This window comes from Theropithecus gelada, chromosome 4 (genome assembly GCF_003255815.1).
Source record: "Theropithecus gelada isolate Dixy chromosome 4, Tgel_1.0, whole genome shotgun sequence".
NCBI classification, from domain to species: domain Eukaryota; kingdom Metazoa; phylum Chordata; class Mammalia; order Primates; family Cercopithecidae; genus Theropithecus; species Theropithecus gelada.
The window spans coordinates 74008710-74032904 of record NC_037671.1 but is presented as its reverse complement, the minus strand read 5'-3'; the positions used below and the strand labels follow the sequence as shown (position 1 = coordinate 74032904).

At 36.1% G+C, this 24195-nt stretch overlaps 1 protein-coding gene across 4 annotated transcripts in view; it reads left to right on the top strand.

Moving 5' to 3' along the window:
* Positions 1 to 24195, top strand: part of COL12A1 (collagen type XII alpha 1 chain) — a 123191-nt gene that overhangs the window by 41496 nt on the left and 57500 nt on the right. For 2 of the 4 annotated variants that reach the window (XM_025382190.1, XM_025382191.1), the window contains exons 15-27: positions 9564 to 9830; positions 10232 to 10424; positions 11549 to 11670; positions 13615 to 13764; positions 13847 to 13966; positions 14051 to 14215; positions 14794 to 14940; positions 17595 to 17734; positions 18284 to 18413; positions 19418 to 19560; positions 20239 to 20368; positions 22314 to 22450; positions 23560 to 23689. In XM_025382190.1, coding sequence (XP_025237975.1) covers positions 9564 to 9830; positions 10232 to 10424; positions 11549 to 11670; positions 13615 to 13764; positions 13847 to 13966; positions 14051 to 14215; positions 14794 to 14940; positions 17595 to 17734; positions 18284 to 18413; positions 19418 to 19560; positions 20239 to 20368; positions 22314 to 22450; positions 23560 to 23689 — 1974 coding nt within the window. The remainder of the gene's footprint in view (positions 1 to 9563; positions 9831 to 10231; positions 10425 to 11548; positions 11671 to 13614; positions 13765 to 13846; positions 13967 to 14050; positions 14216 to 14793; positions 14941 to 17594; positions 17735 to 18283; positions 18414 to 19417; positions 19561 to 20238; positions 20369 to 22313; positions 22451 to 23559; positions 23690 to 24195) is intronic. The other 2 variants (XM_025382194.1, XM_025382193.1) reach the window with 1 other exon arrangement.

Sequence of the window (24195 nt, the reverse complement as noted above, 5' to 3'; positions counted from 1 at the left end):
TTTTTTTTTTTTTTTTTTTTTTGGAGATGGAGTCTGGCTCTGTTGCCCAGGCTGGAGTGCAGTGGCGAGATCTCGGCTGACTGCAAGCTCCGCCTCCCGGGTTCACGCCATTCTCCTGCCTCAGCCTCCAGAGTAGCTGGGATTACAGGCGCCCGCCACCGCGCCCGGCTAATTTTTTGTATTTTTAGTAGAGACGGGGTTTCACCGTGGTCTCCATCTCCTGACCTTGTGATCCGCCCGCCTCAGCCTCCCAAAGTGCTGGGATTACAGGCGTGAGCCACCGCGCCCGGCTTGTGTCAGGATATCTTAATTCACTTTCCTGAAAGCTTATTTGTTTGAGTGATAATGATGTGTCAGTGTAGGTTCAACAGTTGTAACAAATGTACCACTTTGGTGAAGGATGTTGATAATGGGGGAGGCTGTGCATGTGTGGAGGTGGGAAAGGGGACATGGGAAATCTCTGTACCTTCTGCTCAATCTCTGTACCAAAACTGCTCTAAAACAATATAAAATCTATTAAAAACAAACAATTGAAACCAAACCAAACCAAACCAAATGTCATTTGTTAAGCATGGGCATTTCTAAGCATTTGTAGGAGAAAACTTTAATCCTTTTGTTTTGGGAAGGTTTTAGGAAAAGGAGAAAGAATGGGCATTCATGCATTTCCTTCTATAAAAAAGAAGTAGAGGAATTTGGTGATTTTTCTGGCAAAGGAAGAGAGAGGGAGAAGTGCCATGGGCAATTTCAGTTAAGTCCTATATCCTGATTTTAAGTTGTCCTTAAACTAAAATCTTTGTGTCTAAGTTCATTTTCTTTTTATCATTTGCAAGCTCAGTTGGATGTTCAAGTTTAAATTTGTATCTTAATTCACCAGATTTTAAAAAATCAACTTCTTTACAGGAAATTTAAATATGTGAGAAGACATAGTTCTCAGATATTCACATGATTGGTAGTAAATTAAATCTTGTGTCTGGAATATATTGGCTGATGTAGTTTAAGAACGTGGTAGAAATTCATTCTCTATTTTTGAGGAAATTCACTTGTAAAGAGAAGCTGTATTGTAAACTTAGGTCACATATGACACATAGAGCTGAATTTATTTGTAGGAGTAAAGATACAGTTCATGTGGCTGAGAAATTATAAAAGTATATGTATTTAGAGGGATTTTTTTTCTCCAAAAATTATCCTCCATTTTGTCTTTTTCCAAAAAGTTGGAGGCTTCAAATAATTGTTTGGAATTTAAAATATCTACAAGAGATGTGTTGTCACTGAAAGCAAATATGGTGGCAGAAACTAAATAAACCTCTATCTCAGAAGATGAGCATCTAAGAAATTTTCAATATTTCTTGGCTAATTGGTTGATTTAAACATTGATGAACAGAAAGGCCTATTTTTTTCCCAAGTTAACTTTTTTAAAATTATACTTTAAGTTCTGGGGTACACGTGCAGATCGTGCAGGTTTGTTACATAGGTATACATGTGCCATGGTGGTTTGTTGCACCCATCAACCCATCACCTACATTAGATATTTCTCCTAATGCTATCCCTCCCCTAACTCCCTACCCTACTACAGGCCCTGGTGTGTAATGTTCCCTTCCCTGCGTCCGTGTGTTCTCATTGTTCAAGTCCCACTTATGAGTGAGAATATGCGGTGTTTGGTTTTCTGTTCTTGTGTTAGTTTGCTGAGAATGATGGTTTTCAGCATGATCCGTGTCCTTGAAAAGGACATCCTTTTTTATGGCTATGTAGTATTCCATGATGTATATGTGCCACATTTTCTTTATCTAGTCTATCATTGATGGGCATTTGGGTTGGTTCCAAGTCTTTGCTATTGTGAACAGTGCCACAATAAACATACGTGTGCATGTGGATTTATAGTAGAGTGATTTATAATCCCTTGGGTATATATCCAGTAATGGAATTGCTGGGTCAAATGGTATTTCTAGTTCTAGATCCTTGAGGAATTACCACACTGTCTTCCACATTGGTTGAACTAATTTACACTCCTACCAACAGTGTAAAAGCATTCCTACTTCTTCACATCCTCTCCAGCATCTGTTGTTTCCTGGCTTTATAATGATTGCCATTCTAACTGGTGTGACCTAGTATCTCATTGTGGTTTTGATTTGTATTTCTCTAGTGACCAGTGATGAAGAGCTTTTTTTCATATGTTTGTCGGCTGCGTAAGTGTCTTCTTTTAAGAAATGTCCATTCATATCCTTCGCCAAATTTTTGATGGGGTTGTTTGTTTTTTTCTTGTAAATCTGTTTAAGTTCTTTGTAGATTCTGGATATTAGCCCTTTGTCAGATGGATAGATTGCAAAAATTTTTTCCCATTCTGTAGGTTGCCTGTTCACTCTGATGATAGTTTCTTTTGCTGTGCAGAAGGTCTTTAGTTTAATTAGATCCCATTTGTCAATTTTGGCTTTTGTTGCCATTGCTTTTGGTGTTTTAGTCATGAAGCCTTTGCCCATTCCTATGTCCTAAATGATATTGCATAGGTTTTCTTCTAGGGTTTTTATGGTTTTAGGTCTTACATTTAAGTGTTTAATCTATCTTGAGTTAATTTTTGTATAAGGTGTAAGGAAGGGATCCAGTCTCAGCTTTCTGCATATGGGTAGCCAGTTTTCCCAACACCATTTATTAAATAGGGAATCCTTTCCCCATTTCTTGTTTTTGTCAATTTTGTCAAAGATCAGATGGTTATAGATGTGTGGTGTTATTTCTGAGGCCTCTGTTCTGTTCCATTGGTCTATTTATTATACTTTAAGTTTGTGGTACCAGTACTTTGCTGGTTTTGTTACTGTAGCCTTGTAGTATAGTTTGAATTCAGGTAGTGTGATGCCTCCAGCTTTGTTCTTTGTGAGTAGGATTGTCTTGGCTATACGGGCTCTTTTTTGGTTCCATATGAAATCTAAAGTTTTTTTCTAATTCTGTGAAGAAAGTCAATGATAACTTGATCAGGATAGAATTAAATCTATAAATTACTTTGGGCAGTATGGCCATTTTGACAATATTCATTCTTCCTATCTACAAGCATGGAATGTTTTTCCATTTGTTTGTGTTCTCTCTTATTTCCTTGAGCAGTGGTTTGTAGTTCTCCTTGAAGAGGTCCTTCACATCCCTTGTAAGTTGTATTCCTAGGTATTGTATTCTCTTTGTAGCAATTATGAATGGGAGTTCACTCATGATTTGGCTGTTTGTCTGTTATTGGTATAGAGGAATGCTTGTGATTTTTGCATATTGATTTTGTATCCTGAGACTGCTGAAGTTGCTTATCGGCTTAAGGAGATTTTGGGCTGAGACGATGGGTTTTTCTAAATATATAATCTTGTCATCTGCAAACAGAGACAATTTGACTTCCTCTTTTCCTAATTGAATACCCTTTATTTCTTTCTCTTGCCTTATTACCCTGGCCAAAACTTCCAATACTATGTTGAATAGGAGTGGTGAGAGAGGACATCCTTGCCTTGTGCCGGTTTTCAAAGGGAATGCTTCCAGTTTTTGCCCATTCAGTATGATACTGGCTGTGGGAAGCCTCTTTTGAAGAAGGAGCAGGCTTGGCAGGAATGAAGTGTTCATTTTTAGGTCACGGTTGTCCTTCCATATTCTCAGGTTCCACATGTGCAAAAGTAACCAACTGCTGATAGACAGTATTTTTTAAAAAGCATTAAGAAATAACAATACAACAATAAATAATAATGCTAATAAATATATAGTATAATCATTATATGACATTTACATTGTATTATAAGTAATCTAGAGATGATTTGAAGTTCAGCAGGTTCTGGAATAATATCATAACATTGATGAGAAAAAAGAATTGATTCCTGGTGTGGGTCACTATCTGTGTGGAGTTTGCACATCTTCTCCATGTCTATATGGGTTTCCTCCAGGTACTCTAGTTACCTCCCACATCACGTTAGGTGAACTGGCACGTCCACATGGTCCCAGTCTGAGTGAGAGTGTGTGTGTGTGTGTGTGTGTGTGTGTGGGTGCCTAGGATGGGGTTTTCCCTTTTGCCCTGAGCTACTTGGACAGGCTGTGTCCACTGTGATCCTTAACTGGAATAAATGGGTGAATAATTATGTTACTGGTTTTCATTTGTCTTTCTGAAATGTATATAGAGCTCACACATATGTAAGTGTTTTTTATTGAGAAGTTTAGTGATGTTTTTGTGATCAGAAATATGATGTAGGAACTTAACTCTTGTTTATATCAATTAACCTCTGGAAAATTGGTTTCCTTATGTCAGTTGTACAAAGTTGCAGTTTCCAAGAAATTATTTAACAACATTAGGTGAGGACTTACTGTATTAGGGAGGATGTGCATAGGTTTGTGTGAATACTACACCATTTTACATCAAGAACTTGAGCATGTGAGGATTTTAGTTTCTATGGGAGATCCTGAAACCAATCTCCCATGGATACCAAAGGGCAACTGTATGTGAAAACTGCTGAAATGTCTAAGTAAATAAGAAAGAAGTCATGGATTTTTCTTTGTTCTACCATCATTTTGTTGTTGTTAGAAAGTATTTCCAGAAATGTGAGTGAGATCTGCTGTTTAGGTGGTAGAGGAATCCTAAGGTGTGGATAACTCAGCAGAACTCCTAGCCTACGCTCCTAGAGTTTCGCATATGCTTCCAAGAGGGCATTCTGGGAACGTCTTTAAGATTGCTTTCACCTGAAACTCAGGGATATGGTATGCAGACTGTTGATACAATGAAATGAATACATTGATAAATGAAAATCATGAATTGGGGTTAGAAAGCCAGCAGAAGGGACACTTTCTAGTGCCCTTCTAATTTATGGCAGCTGGCTTAGCAGTGGTACAGTGGGTGTTTGAAAGTTTCTCATGATAGTTACTAACACATGAAAAGAACTTACAATGTGAGAGGGTGTAACAGCATTTAATGGCGTGTAGTATCCAATCAATGATGTAAAAAATTCTTACTCTTCGGTTATGGGAAACCAACAAGGGTTTGTTTTTTTTTCTCCCTAAAATCCAGTTTACCATTAAAACTAGGATGAGATATGCTGTACTGTATTTCATTTCCGTTTCTTCATTTTAAAGAGTTAATTAAAAGGCAGGAATATAAGTGAGGTCATTAAGGCATATCAAGGTATGACATGTCACTTTTGGCTGTTATTAATATGTTTAAATTTTGAAACATGTTAAAGCTTGGTATCCCATTTTTTTGAAACTTAAGTTTCTTTTTATATCAACATTCATAAAATTTAACTTTTTATTTTTCTAAATTCTGAGTTGTGTGAAATTGGTTTAAAAATTTTGTAAGAGAGACAATGTCTTGTTCCACTGAGTAAAAATTTAAGAGATGATCCTTGAGGAATCGCCATACTGTTTTCCATAATGGTTGAACTAGTTTACAATCCCACCAACAGTGTAAAAGTGTTCCTATTTCTCCACATCCTCTCCAGCACCTGTTGTTTCCTGACTTTTTAATGATCGCCATTCTAACTGGTGTGAGATGGTATCTCATTGTGGTTTTGATTTGCATTTCTCTGATGGCCAGTGATGATGAGCATTTTTTCATGTGTTTGTTGGCTGTATGTATGTCTTCTTTTGAGAAATGTCTATTCATATCCTTTGCCCACTTTTTGATGGGGTTGTTTGTTTTTTTCTTGTAAATTTGTTGGAGTTCTTTGTAGGTTCTGGATATTAGCCCTTTGTCAGATGAGTAGATTGCAAAAATTTTCTCCCAATCTGTAGGTTGCCTGTTCACTCTGATGGTAGTTTCTTTTGCTGTGCAGAAGCTCTTTAGTTTAATGAGATCCCATTTGTCAATTTTGGCTTTTGCTGCCGTTGCTTTTGGTGTTTTAGACATGAAGTCTTTGCCCACCCAGCCATCCCATTACTGGGTATATACCCAAAGGATTATAAATTATGCTGCTATAAAGACACATGCACACGTATGTTTATTGCAGCACTATTCACAATAGCAAAGACTTGGAATCAACCCAAATGTCCATCAGTGACAGATTGGATTAAGAAAATGTGGCATATATACACCATGGAATACTATGCAGCCATAAAAAAGGATGAGTTTGTGTCCTTTGTAGGGACATGGATGCAGCTGGAATCCATCATTCTTAGCAAACTATCACAAGAACAGAAAACCAAACACCGCATGTTCTCACTCATAGGTGGGAACTGAACAATGAGATCACTTGGACTCGGGAAGGGGAACATCACACACCGGGGCCTATCATGGGGAGGGGGGCGGGGGGAGGGATTGCATTGGGAGTTATACCTGATGTAAATGACGAGTTGATGGGTGCAGCACACCAACAAGGCACAAGTATACATATGTAACAAACCTGCACGTTATGCACATGTACCCTACAACTTACAGTATAATAATAATAAATAAATTTAAAAAAAAAAAAAAAAAATTTAAGAGATGAAACAAAAGATGAGAAAACGTACTGTAGCACAACCACTTCTAGAAAACTGTTAGACACCTATCAACTTATTTGATATTTGTGACAACTGGTAATGATAATAATCCAAATAGATTATTTTTCTATATACTATTCTTTCTTGTACTATTTTCAGAACTCCAGGTAAAGTCTTTAGATTTTTTTGTTTGGAAATACATATATATATGTTTATATCATATATATTTTTATATAATAATATATATTTTATATATATGTAAACTTTTTTCCTTTTAATAGTTCACTTACCTGGAGAATAATAACAGCGAATTGATGATTAATCTAAATAAATTTTAGTATTTCCAGAAAATAATGGACTTTGCTGAGAGTTCTCTTAGTTTCTTTAAATCTAAAAATAAAAATTGCAGCCAATATAATTTTGATTGAAATTATATTTTTTCATCACTCAGAAGCATAATTCATAAGCATCATAACCATATATTGAATTTACCTACTTTATCATTTTTATATTTGTCCTCTATACATATTATGTGTTTTAAAAAAAATATGGCTTCTTTAAAGATTTTATTTTTATTACTGATTTTTAAGCAATTTAATTATGATGTGTCTTGGTATAGTTTCTTTATGTTTCTTGTGTTTGGGGTTCACTAAACTTCTAGAATGTGTGAGTTTATGGTTTTTATAAAATTTGAACAAGTCCATCCCATTAGTTTTTCAAATATTTTATTTATTACACCCCCACTTTATTCAGGAACTCCAATTAACTACACATATATTAGTCTGCTTGAAGTTATCACACAGCTCACTGATGCTCTGTTCATTAAAAAATTGTTTTTCTTTCCTTGTGTTTCATGTTCTATTATCATGCCATCAAGTTCACTAATCATTTTTTAAATTTTCTAATCTGCTGTAAATATTATCTTGTGTGTTTTTCATTTTAGATATTATTTTTATCTCTAGCAATGTTTGAGTCTTTTTTATATGTTCTATATCTCTAGTTAAAATGCTTAATCTTTCTTCTACCATTATTACATATGAAATATAGTTATAATTGTTTTAATGTCCTTTTAAATTCTGTAATATATGTCATTTCTAGTTCTGTTTCTATTGATTGATTTTTCTTCTTATTATGTGTTGTCTTAGTTTGGACTGCAATAACAAAAGGTATTACTATTGACTGAGTGACTTTAACAACAAAAAGTTATTTTCTCACAGTTTTGGAGGCTGGAAAGTTCAAGATTAAGGTCTGACAGGGTTTGATTTCTGGTGAGGGCTCTCTTCCTTGTGGGTGGTTACCTTTCTTTATGTCCTCATATGGCCTTTTCTCAGGCTGTGAATGTGGAAAGACAGAGACAGAACTCTGGTGTCTCGTTTTTTTCTTATAAAGTCACCAAGCCGATCAGATTAAGGCCTCACTCTGATGGGCTTATTGAACCCAAATTGCCTCTACAAAGGCCTCATGTTTAAATGTCATCACATTGAAGGTTAAGACTTCAACATGTGATTTTAGTGGTGGGAGACCTTCAATCCATGATACAGGTCATAAGTTTTTCCTTTTTGGCGTGGTTTGTAACTTTTATTAGATGTCAGATTTTGTGAATTTTATTTGCTTGGGTGCTAGATATTTTTATGTTCATATAAATATTCTTAAGTTTTATTCTGGAATACAGTTAAGTTACTTGGAAATAGTTTGATCTGACACTCGCTTTTAAACTGTTTCAGTTTAGGACTAATTTTGCCCCATTATTTTGAGACAATCACCTACTAAATACCCTACATGATGTCCCTAGAGTTGTGAGGTTTTCTCTTCTGGGTAGGGGGAACATTCTAACCCTGTGTGAGCTCAAGAAATTGTTCCCTGGGCTCCTTTGGGGTGGTTTTTTCCCTAGTTGTGGGTGGTTTTCTCACGCATACGCACTGATTATCCTTGGTTGAAGACTCAAGTATTTTCTCTGTGGCACTCTCTCATTCACAGTACTCTGTTCTTCAAGTTCTGGTTGCTTTGGGCTCTCCAGACTTGCAACAACATCTTGACAATTAAGGGAGGCCACCAGGCTCCATCTGGATTCCCCTTTCTTTTACTGGGGACTGGAAATTCCAGGCAATAGCTGGGCAATCACAGAACCTATTCCCCTTTGTTCCTTATCTCTCTTAGGGATGAGTGTCCTGTGCCAACTGGTATTGTGTCTGAAAATTATCGTGTTTTATTTTTCTTAGTTTTTTTTTTCAGGCTTCTTAGTTGTTTCAAATGGCTCTTGACCACTTGAACATGAAATTTTCTCTTACAATCAGGAAGATTCTTTGCTGATTTTGAATTTTGTTTAGCTTAATCTTTTTCTGTAGAACATGTTTATGTTCTTTTGAACATTGATTATTGAACTGAATAAAATGGTCCTGCTTATGAACTCTAATTATGTATAAAAATAGGATGTTGTAGGTTATTTGTGGATGCTGGTTACTTATTTCATATAGAGTTATTAATAATTGTGAAATATTAGTAAAAGAGAATTTAATAAATCATTACATATTATTGATTACATATTAAGCAAACACTATTTACAGATAGTGCTTTCTGAAATACTCAGCACATACCAGTTTATCTTTAGAGCCCCTGAGATATTTTGAAGTGTTAGTTTCCTATTCTTTTGTGCTCATAGTCTGAGATGTGCATGGCAATCATAAGAATGGTGTTAACTACAGTCACTCTGGCTAGTCATTTACGGATTGCAACTTTTTCTGAAAAAGTCCAAGTAAAATGTTCAACTCTAAATTCATAATTTTTAGTATTCTCCACAGCATTATTACTGGATAAATTCTTTACAGATGGAAATATAATAAAAATTCTAAAACCTTATCTCCGGAAACGGATGTTTTCTTTGCCTTCTCTAGAAGGCAAATAGGAAATCTCTGCAAAATGAACTTCCATTTTTTAGTATTAGCTAGATGAAACGAAAACATCTTGCTGAGCTCTCAATGAGATTAGGCTCACACGCCATCATGAATTTATGAGAGGTTACAGTGCTAAGCAATGGAACAGTGTACATATTTAAGAAGCCACAGAGAGTTTCTTTTCACATAAATGAAGAGGTGAACATACATTTTTTTCAACATGGTATACAGTTGAATCTTCCTTTTATCTCACAGTATCTCAAGATTCCAAAACTCTGAAAGTACATGAAGAAACAGAAAGCACAATGAGAGTTACGTGGAAACCAGCTCCAGGGAAAGTCGTCAACTACCGTGTTGTCTATCGCCCCCATGGGGGAGGGAGGCAAATGGTTGCTAAGGTGCCCCCCACAGTCACTTCAACAGTGTTAAAGCGACTTCAGCCACAGACCACATATGACATCACAGTTCTTCCGATTTACAAGACAGGAGAAGGAAAGCTTAGGCAAGGATCAGGAACAACAGGTACGAAATAACAGTTATGTTTTGAGGGGGAGAGAAGGTAATGTTTTAAAAGATGACTTTGTGTGTCCACTTCATTTGTAAATGTTTAAAACTGATTCTGTAATAAGTTAAATTATAATGATTAGACAATGTCTAATTAACATGTTATTTTTACCAATCTAGTTCCTGGTTAAATGATTCTACATGTTAATGTTCTCATGCAAATCTAATCTGAATTGTGAGAATTATTTACACTTCTACTTAGCTAGCATTCTGTTATCAGGACTTCTATGGAACATGCTCTTTTGTGGTACCAGACTTAAACCCTTTTTATGGATATGCATTTTTGTGGGGCTAATAAAAAAGAAACCCCAAAGCCTAGTCTTATAGATAATATTTTAAAAATATTTTTGTCTTTACAGCTTCTCGATTTAAGTCTCCCAGAAACCTCAAAACATCTGACCCAACCATGTCAAGCTTCCGAGTGACTTGGGAGCCTGCCCCTGGGGAAGTGAAAGGTTATAAAGTCACATTCCACCCTACGGGGGATGACAGAAGACTGGGGGAGTTAGTGGTTGGACCCTATGACAACACGGTTGTTTTGGAGGAACTTAGGTAGGAATTAACTAGGTTTGTCTCAAAGGATGAAATTAATTTGTTTAAAAGGTTGAATAGCTTATGTAAATTAGTAGGCTTTACACAAATACCACTTACATGTCTGTTTGCCAGCAAAGTATTTAAAATCAGCTAAAGCTGTTTTCTTATGCTTGGTGCTGTTGGAGTTGAAGTTAGGATTCAGGGGTCAGCAACAGAATTTAGGCCTGAGCAGGATTTTTTGTAATGTTTAATAATTTTTGTTTGTTATTAAGTGACCAGAATTGGGGTTTTCAATAACACCCTGCTTTTAAAAAATTAACATTCTTATTACACAATGTCACCGAAATTGCAGCCATGTGGAAGTGTGGGGGTTGCTGTACCTTTTGGCAAGGTTTGAGGGACTCATGCTGAAATTTTGAGTGTGAATCCCCCTCCAGTATGCCATACAGGAGAAAGAAGGCAGGACCTCGTGGGTGCCAGCTGGCAGGAGAGGGCAAGGCTGGGCTCGTGAAAGGTCCAGCTCCAGGCTGTGCAGTGAGAAACAAGGAAGTTTCAGTTTGAACAGCACCCTACATTCATTACAGTAAAAAGGATGAACTACTGTGTGTAGTCTTTTGGAAAGTTTGTTTTTCAATCATTCATTCAAGACTATAGAAATCTATATAAAATGCTCGTGATTTACTTTTACCGGAGTAGGGAGGATAAAATTTATTGAGCTTCCTATATGTCAGGCATTGTGTGAGGCATTGTCTTATGTTACCTTGCAAGGTACAGCACTTCAATTATTTTCTTAAAGCCCATTGCTTAGAAACAGTAAGAATGAAGAGTCTGACCCTTCCCTGACATGCTGAAAGACAGGGTAGAGACTCTGCATCTGCTAGAAAGGCAAGACAGAAACCAGTGCTGTGAATTCCTAGTGTTCTCTGGAATGCTTGCTGTCTAGTTTCTCTTGACACCTCCCTCACAGGGTAAGCTAAGTGAGAAAGTGGTGGAAATTATTTTTCTTCTTTTATAATGTTGTACCCTATAAACTCTTCATAGTGAAAGCTTAGAAATCAAGATCAATGTCTTTAACAAAGCAAAACAAAAGTGCTACCACTTGAGCCTATGGTTCTCACAGGCTGTATACTTTAACATTTTAGGGCTGGTACCACCTATAAAGTAAATGTTTTTGGAATGTTTGATGGAGGAGAAAGCTCACCACTTGTTGGACAAGAAATGACAACCCTTTCCGACACAACTGTAATGCCAATTTTATCTTCTGGTAAGAAATTGAGTTACATTCCTCCAGGAAAACAACATTAGGAAACTATTTCAAATGTGAACTGTTAGGGTATCATACAATGGAAAATAGTGATACAAATTTTACACTAAAATTTATTTCAATAATTTACATACTTAGTAAAAAAACTTCTTCAAACATCCAGTCAAGCATGCTTTTTGACAGTATTTTTTTATACTTCTTTTATCAGCATTGCATTATTTCATACTTAAATTATTACATAAATCTATTTTTAAAAGAGTACTATGTGTAATTATTAATGTATTAATTATGTGAGCAATGTAATTATTAATGTAGTAATTTTAAATTATGTAATAACGCATAAGTTAAAATTACACATTAAATTTATTAATGCATTTAAATATCAATTTTAAAATTATACATTATTACATAATTAAGCTCTATTATTTAAAGATGAGTTTTTACTAAATGTAGATATTGTACCTTTTTCTATTTTTAGTGACTAAGATGCAGTTTTCTTTTGTAAAAGTCATTGCAGAAATGATTTATTTGGGCTGGGTAAGCAGTGTTAGGTTACATAAATAGGTGGGCAACTATGACTTGGGAAACAAAATGGTAACATAAGCCCCTTAGATTTTCTGTCCCTGCCGCAATTACAGCCTTTATGAACATAAAGCTAGTTTTTAACATTCTTAGAGAGGGAGGTGGTGGACAGAGTTTACTTCTGATATTTTTCACTATTGCTAAAAAAGAGTAGATCTGGGTAGAGCAGGAGCAGGCTTGTAAGGGCCTATTTCCTTGGGATAGTATTTGGGAATCCTTAATCCTGATACAGTATATAATATGTGAGTGACACATTTGTATTTTATAGTGTGATGAGCATTATTTAATTTTTTTCCAATGATTTCTTTTGTAATATAAAGACCAAATGCTACCCTTGTAATAAATTGGAAAATTTATAGTGGTAATACAAGCTTTTGGAAAGGAGAACAGTAAAAAAATGGATATGGACAAAATCAAGTGTCAATTCTTGCTGTTTTGCATTAATGTTCTATTGTTTCTCTTATGATGATATTAACTGACTTATATTTTTATTTTGTAGCTTGTACACTGAGGATGTTGGGATTATTTTCTCTTTCCAAAGCTTTTCCTTTGTATCAATGTTTGTGCTTGTCTCTATAGCTCTCAATTTGTATATTTGTTTGCATACTTTTCTAAATTATCTTCCTTCTTCCTTGATTCTTTAAATGTGCAAACTTCACCTTCTATATTTACCTGATTTTTATTCATAGTAGACCATAAACTCAAATGATTAATAGCTAAATAATAATATATCAGGGTTTAAAAAATATATCTTTACTTCAAAAAGGTACAATTTTAAAAGTTATGTGTCTAACCCTTCATATACATGAGGTAGTTACCTAACAGCTTAGCTATTTGAAAAGCTAATTTTTGGCTCACAAAAACCTTTTTTTAGTTTACATGTTTTATCAGTCCATCTCATTCTTGTCTGCTATGACCATTAAATATTGCAGAAGAATGCAACATCTAATGGTTTGACCACATTACAATTTTACTAAAGTTATTAGTACTTCATAGTTAGACAGCTATACATTCCCATTTATTTATTTTAGCCTTTGAGTTTGTGAGCCCATCAAATTTTCAACAATGGCTTAATTCAAGTCTCCAGGTTCTATGAAAGAGGGCAGGAAATCAAGTCAAAGATAAAGGAAAGATTGGCCATTGAAATAATCTTTGGAGGAACTGCTGATTCTTAAGACTGTTAATTGAGGTTAATAAATCAGATGGACATATTTTCAGAGTCTCGTACTCCACATCACTGAGCTAGACTATAGTACTGAGACAGGCAACACTGAGGATCCAGGGAGTGGCAGAGGTGTGACAAGGAAGTACCCTTGCCAACAATTTGCTTCTTACTGTCTTGTCTCATGATTGCCATGTCAGGGATGGAGTGTCTCACCAGAGCTGAGGCAGACATTGTGTTGCTGGTGGATGGATCATGGAGCATCGGCCGGGCAAATTTTAGAACCGTGAGGAGCTTTATTTCTCGTATTGTGGAAGTCTTTGACATTGGCCCCAAAAGAGTACAAATTGGTAGGTTCTGACAACATTGGAGCCATTTAGACATTTTTATCTTGCTCTTTCACATGCACTAATGCCAGTGCTGTCATTTTAGCTCTTGCTCAGTATAGTGGGGATCCCAGAACAGAGTGGCAGTTAAATGCTCACAGAGACAAGAAGAGCTTGTTGCAAGCTGTGGCAAACTTACCATACAAAGGAGGCAATACTCTCACAGGTGAGTCTCTTTCAGCTTATGCTTCTGGTCAAGGTTTGTGGCTGAATGGTGATGTGACTGATTCTCTTTTAAAAATCCCACTAGGCATGGCTTTGAATTTCATTCGCCAACAGAGCTTCAGGACCCAAGCTGGCATGAGACCTCGAGCTCGAAAAATTGGTGTGCTCATTACTGATGGAAAATCACAAGATGATGTTGAGGCACCTTCAAAGAAACTCAAGGATGAGGGAGTGGAGCTGTTTGCTATTGGTATGCACTGAAAAGGACAGTGATGCCCCTGGGGTTACAAACGTGCTGAGGGTATTTTTCGTAGTTAAAAGTTGTATCTGAAGCATGAAAAGAAAAACATTTTTTTCTATCACATAATTTATCAAAATAATGTTCCAGGAAGTTAATTCATTTTTTTTTCTCCTTATATTGGGCCAAAACTACATGGTTTCTTAAAAGAAAATTAATAGATCAGGAAGAAAAATGTTCTATTAATAGGATTCAGAAAAACTCCTACTTGGTTTTCCACAGAACCATGTTTATTTTTGATATCCATTATTTTACATTCCAGAAAAGACACTGAAGAGACACTTTTTGGTGAGAAATTGGTGCTACATGCATCTGGAAGAAGCCAATTTAAAAGAGCTTTCAGTTTGTATTATCCTTTGTTTCTGTTTTATTACTGAGAAAAATAATATGTATATTTTAGTTAGCTAATTATTAAACCTTCATAGTTGACTGAAAGAAGCCATGAATTAAGAAAGCCATAAATCATTTGCTTTGTTCCATTAATTTTTTTCTGAGAAGTGCTTTTAATTTGTATATATCCGTTTTTGAAGGTATTAAAAATGCTGATGAAGTCGAATTAAAGATGATTGCAACTGATCCTGATGATACCCATGCATACAATGTGGCAGATTTTGAGTCACTCTCCAGGATAGTGGATGATCTCACCATTAATTTGTGTAACAGTGTCAAAGGTCCAGGTAAGTTTAGCCCAGAGTTTCTTGCCCTCAGCACTGCTGATATTTTGGGCCAAATAATTATTCTTTTGGGTGAAGGGGAGGGAACTATTTTGTGCGTTATAAAATGTTTAGCAGTGTGAAGGGCCTCTGCAGGTTGGATGTCAGTAGCATCCCCTAAATTGTGGCAACTATAAAGATCTTCAGTTGTTGCCAAATGTCTGCTGCAGAAAAAAACTCTTCCCAGTTGAGAATCACTGCTTTAGTTCCAGATTTTTTTTCCTGATTTGTTTCTCGTGATGGCACCTCAATGACTTCTAGTTTATTTGAGGATACATTTAGTTTATATCCCGCATACTTGCACCCTCCCTCACATAACATATATATATAAATTGGAAGGGGGTAGGAAGAGACGGAAAGAGAGATGCTTTCTTTTCTGGGATCTACCTGTTGTCTTGTAAAGCATCTTCACTCCATTTAGTTGCTACATTGCTATTAGATGGTTGTTCCCAGACTCTTGGTTTCCTCAGTTTTGGTACCTTTTTTTGATTTCCTAATGTGAGCAGGAATAAAAGAGCAGTCTTTATATATGATTTGCTTTGCTTCAATTATAGATGATCAGATTTGAAACTTTACACTTATAATCCCTAAATATAAAGAGAAGCTACAATTTTACAGTTTAGACATTTAGAAATTATATAACTTCTTTTTACCAGTGAAGAAACTGAGATCTGGAGAAAAATTACTTAGTCTGGGTCAAATGTTTAAAGACGTTTTTAGGGGTATTTAAAAAAAGTAGATATAGCTAAGGAATTAGGATATTGAGATAAAATTATAGAGCTGGATTTATACTAACAAAGGATGATGCATAATGATTACTCTCTGTGTAAATCATGGGACAAAACATGGTAATCACCAAATTTAAAGGTTTTTTAAAAAAATTACTGATAAAAAATATGGCTCTTACTATGTAAGAAAAATTTTATTTAAGTACATGTAGATTATGGTAAAATTGTCCTTCATTAATTTAATTTGGTTTTGGAAAAGTTGGAATAAGTTTAAGAAATAAAGTGATAGAAATGGTTCACTTGCTCTGGATGCTAGGGGTATGTTTATTTGAATGTTCCCTCTTGGGTTTCTTTCTCCTAACTTTTGCAGATTTTCTTTTTTGAATTTTGAACAACAGATTGACCTTTTCCCTGGAGAAATAGACCAGCCTGGCAGCCAGAATTTGTAGGTTTCTGGCTCTTGATTAGCTGAGAGAGTTGTAGTTTTATTCCATTGGACAGAACTTTGAGTGGGGATGAAAACATCCTTTATCTGTTTTGCTTTTTTTTTTTTTTTTTTTTTAAATGAACTATGTAATAGTTGCATTCATTCTAGTTTTCCAGACAGTAAAATTGCTTGATAATTTTGTAGGTTTGACTCTTACCCAAGTACAATAAAAGTGAAGATACTAAGAATGGAAAGGCTTTCCCCAGTTTTGGCTTGCACAAAAAGTAGAAAGAGTTTATATGAGAATGATATGCTATGCTTATGGAGTTATTGAATTAATCCTTTTCTCTTTTAATTTTTATTTGGGCCGTTTTCCTGTTAGACATACTGAGCTTAATATTTCTATTTTCATCAGCATTTATTCAAGATACTGTTATGTATTAGTCATTTCACCTATGTCCACCCACAGGGAGTACAATCACAGGCGGTAGGATATTCCCAGATTGAAAAACACGTGTTTGTTTGCATTCTCTCCAGTGATACAGTTGTCAGTTTCCTTTATTATACAACTAGATCCTGTTAGAGAATAGAATGAATGAAAAATCAATTCTGTCCTCACAGAGCGTAACCTTTAGTTAAGGAGAGAAGACGTGAGTATATAGAAACAAAATGATAATGAGGGTAGGGAAGTTGTGTGGTGCCAATAGTGATAGGGACAATGGAGATGCTAAATTGTTAGGACCTAAATTCTTATTTACTGATTATATGTACAGGGGTAGAGAGAGGAGAAACTATCAAAAGGTGATTCAGAGATCTCGTATTAGTCTGTTCTCATGCTGCTAATAAAGACGTACCCAAGACTGGATAATTTATAAAGGAAAGAGGTTTGATTGACTCCCAATTCCATGTGGCCGGGGAGGCCTCACAATCATGGAAGAAGAACATGGGAGGTCTTACATGGTGGCAGGCAAGAGAGAGAATGAGAGCCAAGGGGAAGAGGAAACCCCTTATAAAAGCATTAGATCTCGTGGGACATTCACTACCACTAGAGCAGTATGGGGGAAACCACCCCCATGATCCAATTATCTCCCTCTGGGTCCCTCCCACAGCACTTGGGACTTATGGGAGCTACAATTCAAGATGAGATTCAAGTGGGGACACAGCCAGACCATATCAGGTCTTCAGTCTCAGTGACCTGTAAATTGGTAAAGTTTGTAAGAAACAGAAGGATCAGGTTTTAAGGAAAGACAACGAGCTCATGTTTTAATCTTCTAAGGATAAAAAACCTTTTAGTTACCTATGCATAGAGGTCTTACAGGAGATTTATTGTAGCTACTTAGTATGTGAAAAGAAGTATGTGAAAGCTTAGAATATGGAGCGTAATATTGTTTCAATGTAATTTCAAATATTGTCACCTTTCTACAATAATGAGAAAAGTGTATACCCTTTATTTCCATGTGTAGGTGATTTGGAAGCACCTTCTAACTTAGTTATTTCTGAGCGAACCCATCGTTCTTTTAGAGTGAGCTGGACACCACCTTCTGACAGTGTGGATCGATACAAGGTGGAATACTATCCAGTTTCTGGAGGGAAACGTCAAGAAGTGAGTAGGAACACCTACAGCTTCTTCCTTATGTTGAGATTGGGTCCTCCTCATTAGGGCTCTGAGAATAATGTTAGGTGAGGGGCAAGAGGGATGAAGAGGGGCCAGAAATGAGTCAAGAATAGTGCTTTCTATTCTTGACTTTGCTAGACAGGCACTTCCATCTGGCTTTAATTAAAGGGAAAGAGCTTTGCTTAAATTCTTACGGTTTTTAAGAACTGTAGAATATCACTATGTTTTTTTCATTAAAATTTAATTAGAAGATGCTTGATTTATTTATGAATTTGTAGTAGAATCAGAGAGTTGGCAAGGAACATTAAAGATGATCTTTTTTTACGCATTAATTTTACAAATAAAGAACAGCTGGGAGAAAAATTATATGAATTGTCCAAGATCTCATTGTAATCTGATAGCTTCCAAATACAAAAGACAATGGCCTAATTAAAATATAGTTTCTAAGCTCACTGAAGTTAACTACTTTGTAAGTATTGTAGGAAAAAGGGAACTGATTATACATACGTTGTTGATCTGTTTAATTTTTCCCCCTAGTTTTATGTGAGTCGAATGGAAACCAGCACAGTGCTGAAAGATCTGAAGCCTGAAACTGAGTATGTTGTCAATGTGTATTCTGTGGTAGAAGATGAATATAGTGAGCCTCTGAAGGGCACAGAAAAAACCTGTAAGTCAGATTAGAAAATTGTTTCTCATTGCTTTCTTTCCCAAGATAAAGCATGATGGCCCATTTTTGCCTACCTTCCAAATAATTTCTTTATTCAGTATTCATTCTATAAATATTTACTGAGTGCCATCTTTGTGCAGGTGCCCAGAAAATGCTCAGTGGTTTTCTACTCCCACTGGCTGCTCCTGCCATTGCAGAGCCCCACTGTGGAATAAATATTCTTTCCTTCTTCTTGCTTCTTGGTTGGGCTCTAGGGGGAAGAAGGAAAGCCATTTTTAAGAAGAAGGAGTAAGCATCACTCTCTAGAGCAAGAAATGACTTTATGTACTGCTGAAGTTTTAGATCCTTGTCTCTTCTCTTATATCCCTTTATATTAGACTATAGGAGGTGAGAAATAATGGATTTTATAACTGGCAGGATTAATATAATAATTTCTTAAAACTTTGAACTCAATCTTTGAATAAAAAATAATTGGAAGCAATATGGGTGTTATAGGGAGACTGTAAACTTTTTTCTCTGCTTCATGGGTATATCTTCAAGAAGCCTATAAATCTCTGGTGTTCCAGTTATTAATGTATAATGTTCTTATTTTACACTTATTTTTTGAAGAAATATAAAAAATAGTGTTGATTACATATATATAAAGTTCTGTGATTGAAGAATAGAAATAGTCAACTTAGTGATGTTCCAGAAAAAGAGAGTAATGTATCAGGAAGTTGGTATCCATTGTATAGACTCACTGGAATGTTATTTGAAGCCTGAACTTTAACATTTTTCCTCTGTAAAATAGTGGTAACATGTAGTCTTGAATATGAAGTGCAATGAGCAATGCAAGTTGGATTTTTTTGGGGCAATGGGAAGGATTATATTAACTCTTGTTGATTTCTCACAGTAACCCACTGTCTAGTATATACAAATATCAATAATTGAGTAGGAAACAATGGTTAAAAATGAAAGTGGAATGAAAGGAACTAGACTGATGGTCTGCTTTTCTGTTTTGGAAGTGCCAGTGCCTGTAGTCAGCCTGAATATTTATGATGTTGGCCCTACCACCATGCATGTGCAGTGGCAGCCTGTGGGAGGAGCTACTGGCTACATCTTGTCATACAAACCTGTTAAGGACACAGAGCCAACAACACCCAAAGAGGTAAAAGATGTTTGTTTCTTTAACATTGGGTCTTCCCAAGACTTTATAGCTTTATAGTGCCTATTATACTGCAGTTACTTATGAACTCATTTATAACTTTACATACACAATGGAAAAATAGAAAAGTAGGTTTGTGGTCTGCAACACATTTTAGAAAACATTGGCGTGGACTGACCACAGTGACTGATGCCTATAATCTCAGCACTTTGGGAGGCTGAGGTGGGCGGATCACCTGAGGTCAGGAATTCAAGACTAGCCTGACTAATATGGTGAAACACCATCTCTACTAAAAATACAAAAATTAGTCGGGTGTGGTGGCATGCACCTGTAGTCCCAGCTACTCAGGAGGCTGAGACAGGAGAATTGCTTGAACCTGGGAGGTGGAGGTTGCAGTGAGCTGAGAGTGAGCCATTGCACTCCAGCCTGGTGACAGAGCGAGACTTTGTCTCAAAAAAAAAAAAAAAAAAAAAAAAAAAAAAAAAAAAAAAAAAAAAAAAAAAAAAAANAAAAAAAGAAAAAAAGGAAAAAATCATCGTGGAAAAGGAAATGTAATCTTATAAATGAAAAATACAAGCTGTATTATAATCTAGCACAAATAGACTTCAATTGACTATCCCAAAGATAAATGGAAAAGTTTGATTTGAACATCTTATTTCTGCTCTGCATATCCATGTGCAGATGCGTTTGGGGCCAACAGTGAACGACATGCAGCTGGCTGACCTTGTTCCCAACACGGAGTATGCAATCACAGTCCAGGCTGTCCTGCACGACCTCACTAGTGAACCCGTCACTGTTCGGGAAGTCACCTGTAAGCTATTGCTAGTTTTATTTCCCTTCTTATTGCTGTGAACCTAATGTTCATTAGAATTTATTTCATGTGATGCTAACAATAATTTGATACTTTATATATAAAGTTACAGAGTTATTACTTTTGGCAATCAAATTTGAGAATAAATATCTCAATTCTAGATTTATGGAGGCATCTCAAATTGACTCTAGGATGTGTATTTTTTTCACATTTAACATGCCTGAAATTAAGGTGTTTTACAATCAATGGTATCTTACTATTATTGCTCTTGGCTAGGTGCCAGTTAGGATGTACAATGTAAGACAATGGTGTATCTTATGAATGATGTTGTCCTAGATCCATGAAATATGACATATAGCATTGATGAGAATGGGAATGTTGAGTGAGTGTTATTTTGGAGGAAGACATCGGGTTTAATATCAAGGTGCTCCAAGTTCTTGTTGATGTAGAAACTCTATGGCACATATGAATAAGTCTGTTTCCGTTAAGTGAATTAATCTATTTACCCAATGCAAAGACATATTGATCCCCTATTATATGCCAGTCACTGGGCTGGATGTTGGGAATGCCATTATGAAATAATACAATGCAGCATAGACCATATGGACTCCTTCCTGGTTTGCATTTCTCTTGTGCGTGTTGGTCAGCCTTTTGTGTACTTCTGTCTTGTTTCACTAAGCATTTAGGTGCTTTTTTCTTGAAGAGTGATAATGATTACACTTAGGCTTCTTGCCTTACCCAGCTGGTATTTTGCTTCATGCCTGGGGAGATTGACATGCTGGGATAGATAAGTTGGCTTAAATTTAATGAGTCTTGGCCCACACTTCTGAGAAAGTGAAGAGTTTTGAAGGAACTTCAAGGAGGAAAAAGGGACTAAGGAAACAGAGCATGATGGGGCAGAGAAGAGAAAGATCCTCTACAGGATGGGTCATTGTAAATTAATTGACAACAAACAAATACTTATTAATCCTCCTTTATATGTTAGATCCTGTCTGGGGCTGGTGGTTTTGTGAAAATGGGATACTGGCAGACGGAAGGAATGGGGAGTCAGCCAGGGATAGACGCATGTTCTGAAAGTGCTGAGAGAGGAGACCCAAAGTCACAGTGAGATTAAAAACAAATGTGGTCACAAACTTGGGTGTGGTGCTGGATTGGAACAGTAGTGGAAGGGAGGGCAGAGAGAGATGCACAAGACAAAAACGTTGAAGAGATGGAGGCGCAGAAATGTGGAAGTGGAGCTAGAGAGTTAGGAAGACAGACGTAGAGTCAGAGTGAGAGCCAGAAAGAGTCTCTACAAGTTAAACTAGTCAAATGGGCAGCTGGAAAGAGCAAAATACATCTCATATTACCGGAGAAAAATCTCCTCATTCCTTATTCTCCTTCCCCCTTTTTTAATGGAAAGTTATGTTAGATTTGGTAAGCATTTATCATTTGGATTTTCTTCTAACAATTTAGGTGTCTGGGTTTTCATATAAGCTTATTGGATGCTTAATGTTGGCTCATCTTCATTCTTCACTCTGTAACTTTTTTTTCTGTCACATTCTTAAGGGTGCATAACTCTATTGATTTAGTTTTCTGTCTTAATTGAGTTAAATATCTGAAAAAGAAACATGAGCTGTATATTTATGATGAATTATGATTTATTATGGGATTGAGCAGCAAGAGATTGTTTAAATAGTGTGGAAGAAGAGTAATATATAATTACTCTTATAATAACCTTGTGATAACAGAAAATTAAATATATTCTATTTTTGGAAAACCTTCTTAAGAAGAATTCAGTCTATCTGATAGAATCATGGTACTTTTATCATCATAGCTATTTGTTTCAGTTATTTTGCCAAACACCTTTAAATTTTCCCAAACAACTTCTTGAAAGCTTATGTGGATGCTTTAGAGCTTTGTGGTTGAGAAGCACATCTGGATTTAATATCTCGTGCCTCTCTAGTGCCTTTACCCAGACCTCAGGATCTGAAACTCAGAGATGTGACTCACAGCACTATGAATGTCTTTTGGGAACCTGTGCCTGGAAAAGTGCGTAAATATATTGTTCGATACAAAACACCAGAAGAGGATGTCAAAGAGGTAGGTTGAAGATGATAGTAGATATGACAATATTTGTTTTCCTAGTAGGTTTTTAAAAAGAGCTTTATCAAGTATGGATGATAGCATGTTTTGAATACTTGTCACTTTGTTAGCACAGTGTTGAAAACTTGTGATATTAATAAAGCAGTTTTTGAAAATCAATAATATATTGGACTGTCTTGTCAAAACAGAAATGTTTTGCTGTGTGATATTAATCTCAAAAACATCATCCCTTGGTAGATACAAAGTTATCAAATCTAAATGGTATTTCCTCCTCATCCAGATTCCTTATATGGCTCCCTGTTCTAAGAATTACTAGAAAATGTCACAATGTTTCTAAAAATAAGAGGTAGCAAGAGGATGCAGCAATGAAGAGGAGGAGTTTGTCAGATAACAGGAAGATAGGACACTAGAGAAGGGAGGAGTATACACAGAGACACAGAGAAAGGAGGAGTATATTGTTAGAGGGGTATCCTTTTGGGAATATTCTTTTGGGAGTTCCATGATGACTGGATTCAAAGTTACGCAAATTAGAAGGGCTTCACGAACCAGCAAAACTTGTGTGTGCTTGAGGGAGTGTTAATGTCAGAATCTCAGAGGCATTTTTGGAACATAGGAGTCATTTCTCTAAGCACTCAGTTACTGGTTCTGCTGGTCATGTGTGGATTATACAAAAGGTACTTTATACAGGTGCACACATTTATTTCATTCTGCATTTTCATTTAAAAGGGGTACAATGGCAAGTGGATCTCACAAGGTTCTGTGCATAGCAAATGAAATAATGCAGTGCATAAGAGACCACTGCTGAAACAAATAATGCAGTGATGTAAAGGGAAACAGGTGGAAAAATGGTTAGGTTGTTTGAATACATAGGCAGTCATTATTTTCTAGACAATCATGTGCAGTATGGTCTAGTACATACATTTTTTTTTCCAGTTTGGAAATATTTAAACTGTGTCCAGTTTCTGGAGTCTCATGTAAATTGGAAAACACTACTCTTTTCTGATCACAGATTTTATATTCTTATGCTGACAGGTACATAAACAACAGAGAGATATCAAAAGTAAACCCTTTGTAAAAGTAGTTCCACTGCTCTGTTACTGTTATAGGTAGAGGTGGACAGATCAGAGACCAGCACTTCCCTCAAAGACCTCTTCTCACAGACCCTGTACACAGTCAGCGTTTCTGCAGTACATGATGAGGGGGAGTCTCCTCCAGTGACTGCTCAAGAAACTACCCGTGAGTTGTGCTCCTGCTCCATTGATAATGGGAAATAACACTTTACATGCATGTGTAACTCAATTTACTGGGTCATTTTGTTTCTTAATGCTACTACCTTTGCTGACATTTAATAATACTTGGATTCATAGATTGTTTTTCACTTACTTTCTTTGGAACAAGGTGTCCCATCTTCTATCTTTGCATCCATTCCTTTTATGATACTTTCCATCAGCCACTGTCATTAATTTATCTTCGAACTACAGCTACTTGATGTGCACCTGTGTATGTGTGTGCATGTATGTGTAGTGGGGTGGGCAAGTTTTCTTGACATATGTTGCACATTTGCTTTGGAAAAGATGCTTTATTTATAAATTTTTTTGGAGTATCTTACTATACATGAAGTGTTGTCAAGGGTAACAAAATATAAGCGTCTTTGCCCTCACTGGTTCATGATTTAGTTGTGGAGATAAGAAAAAAATTAATCGAGAATACATGAGATCATGGAAAGAAGATCAGGTGGCACT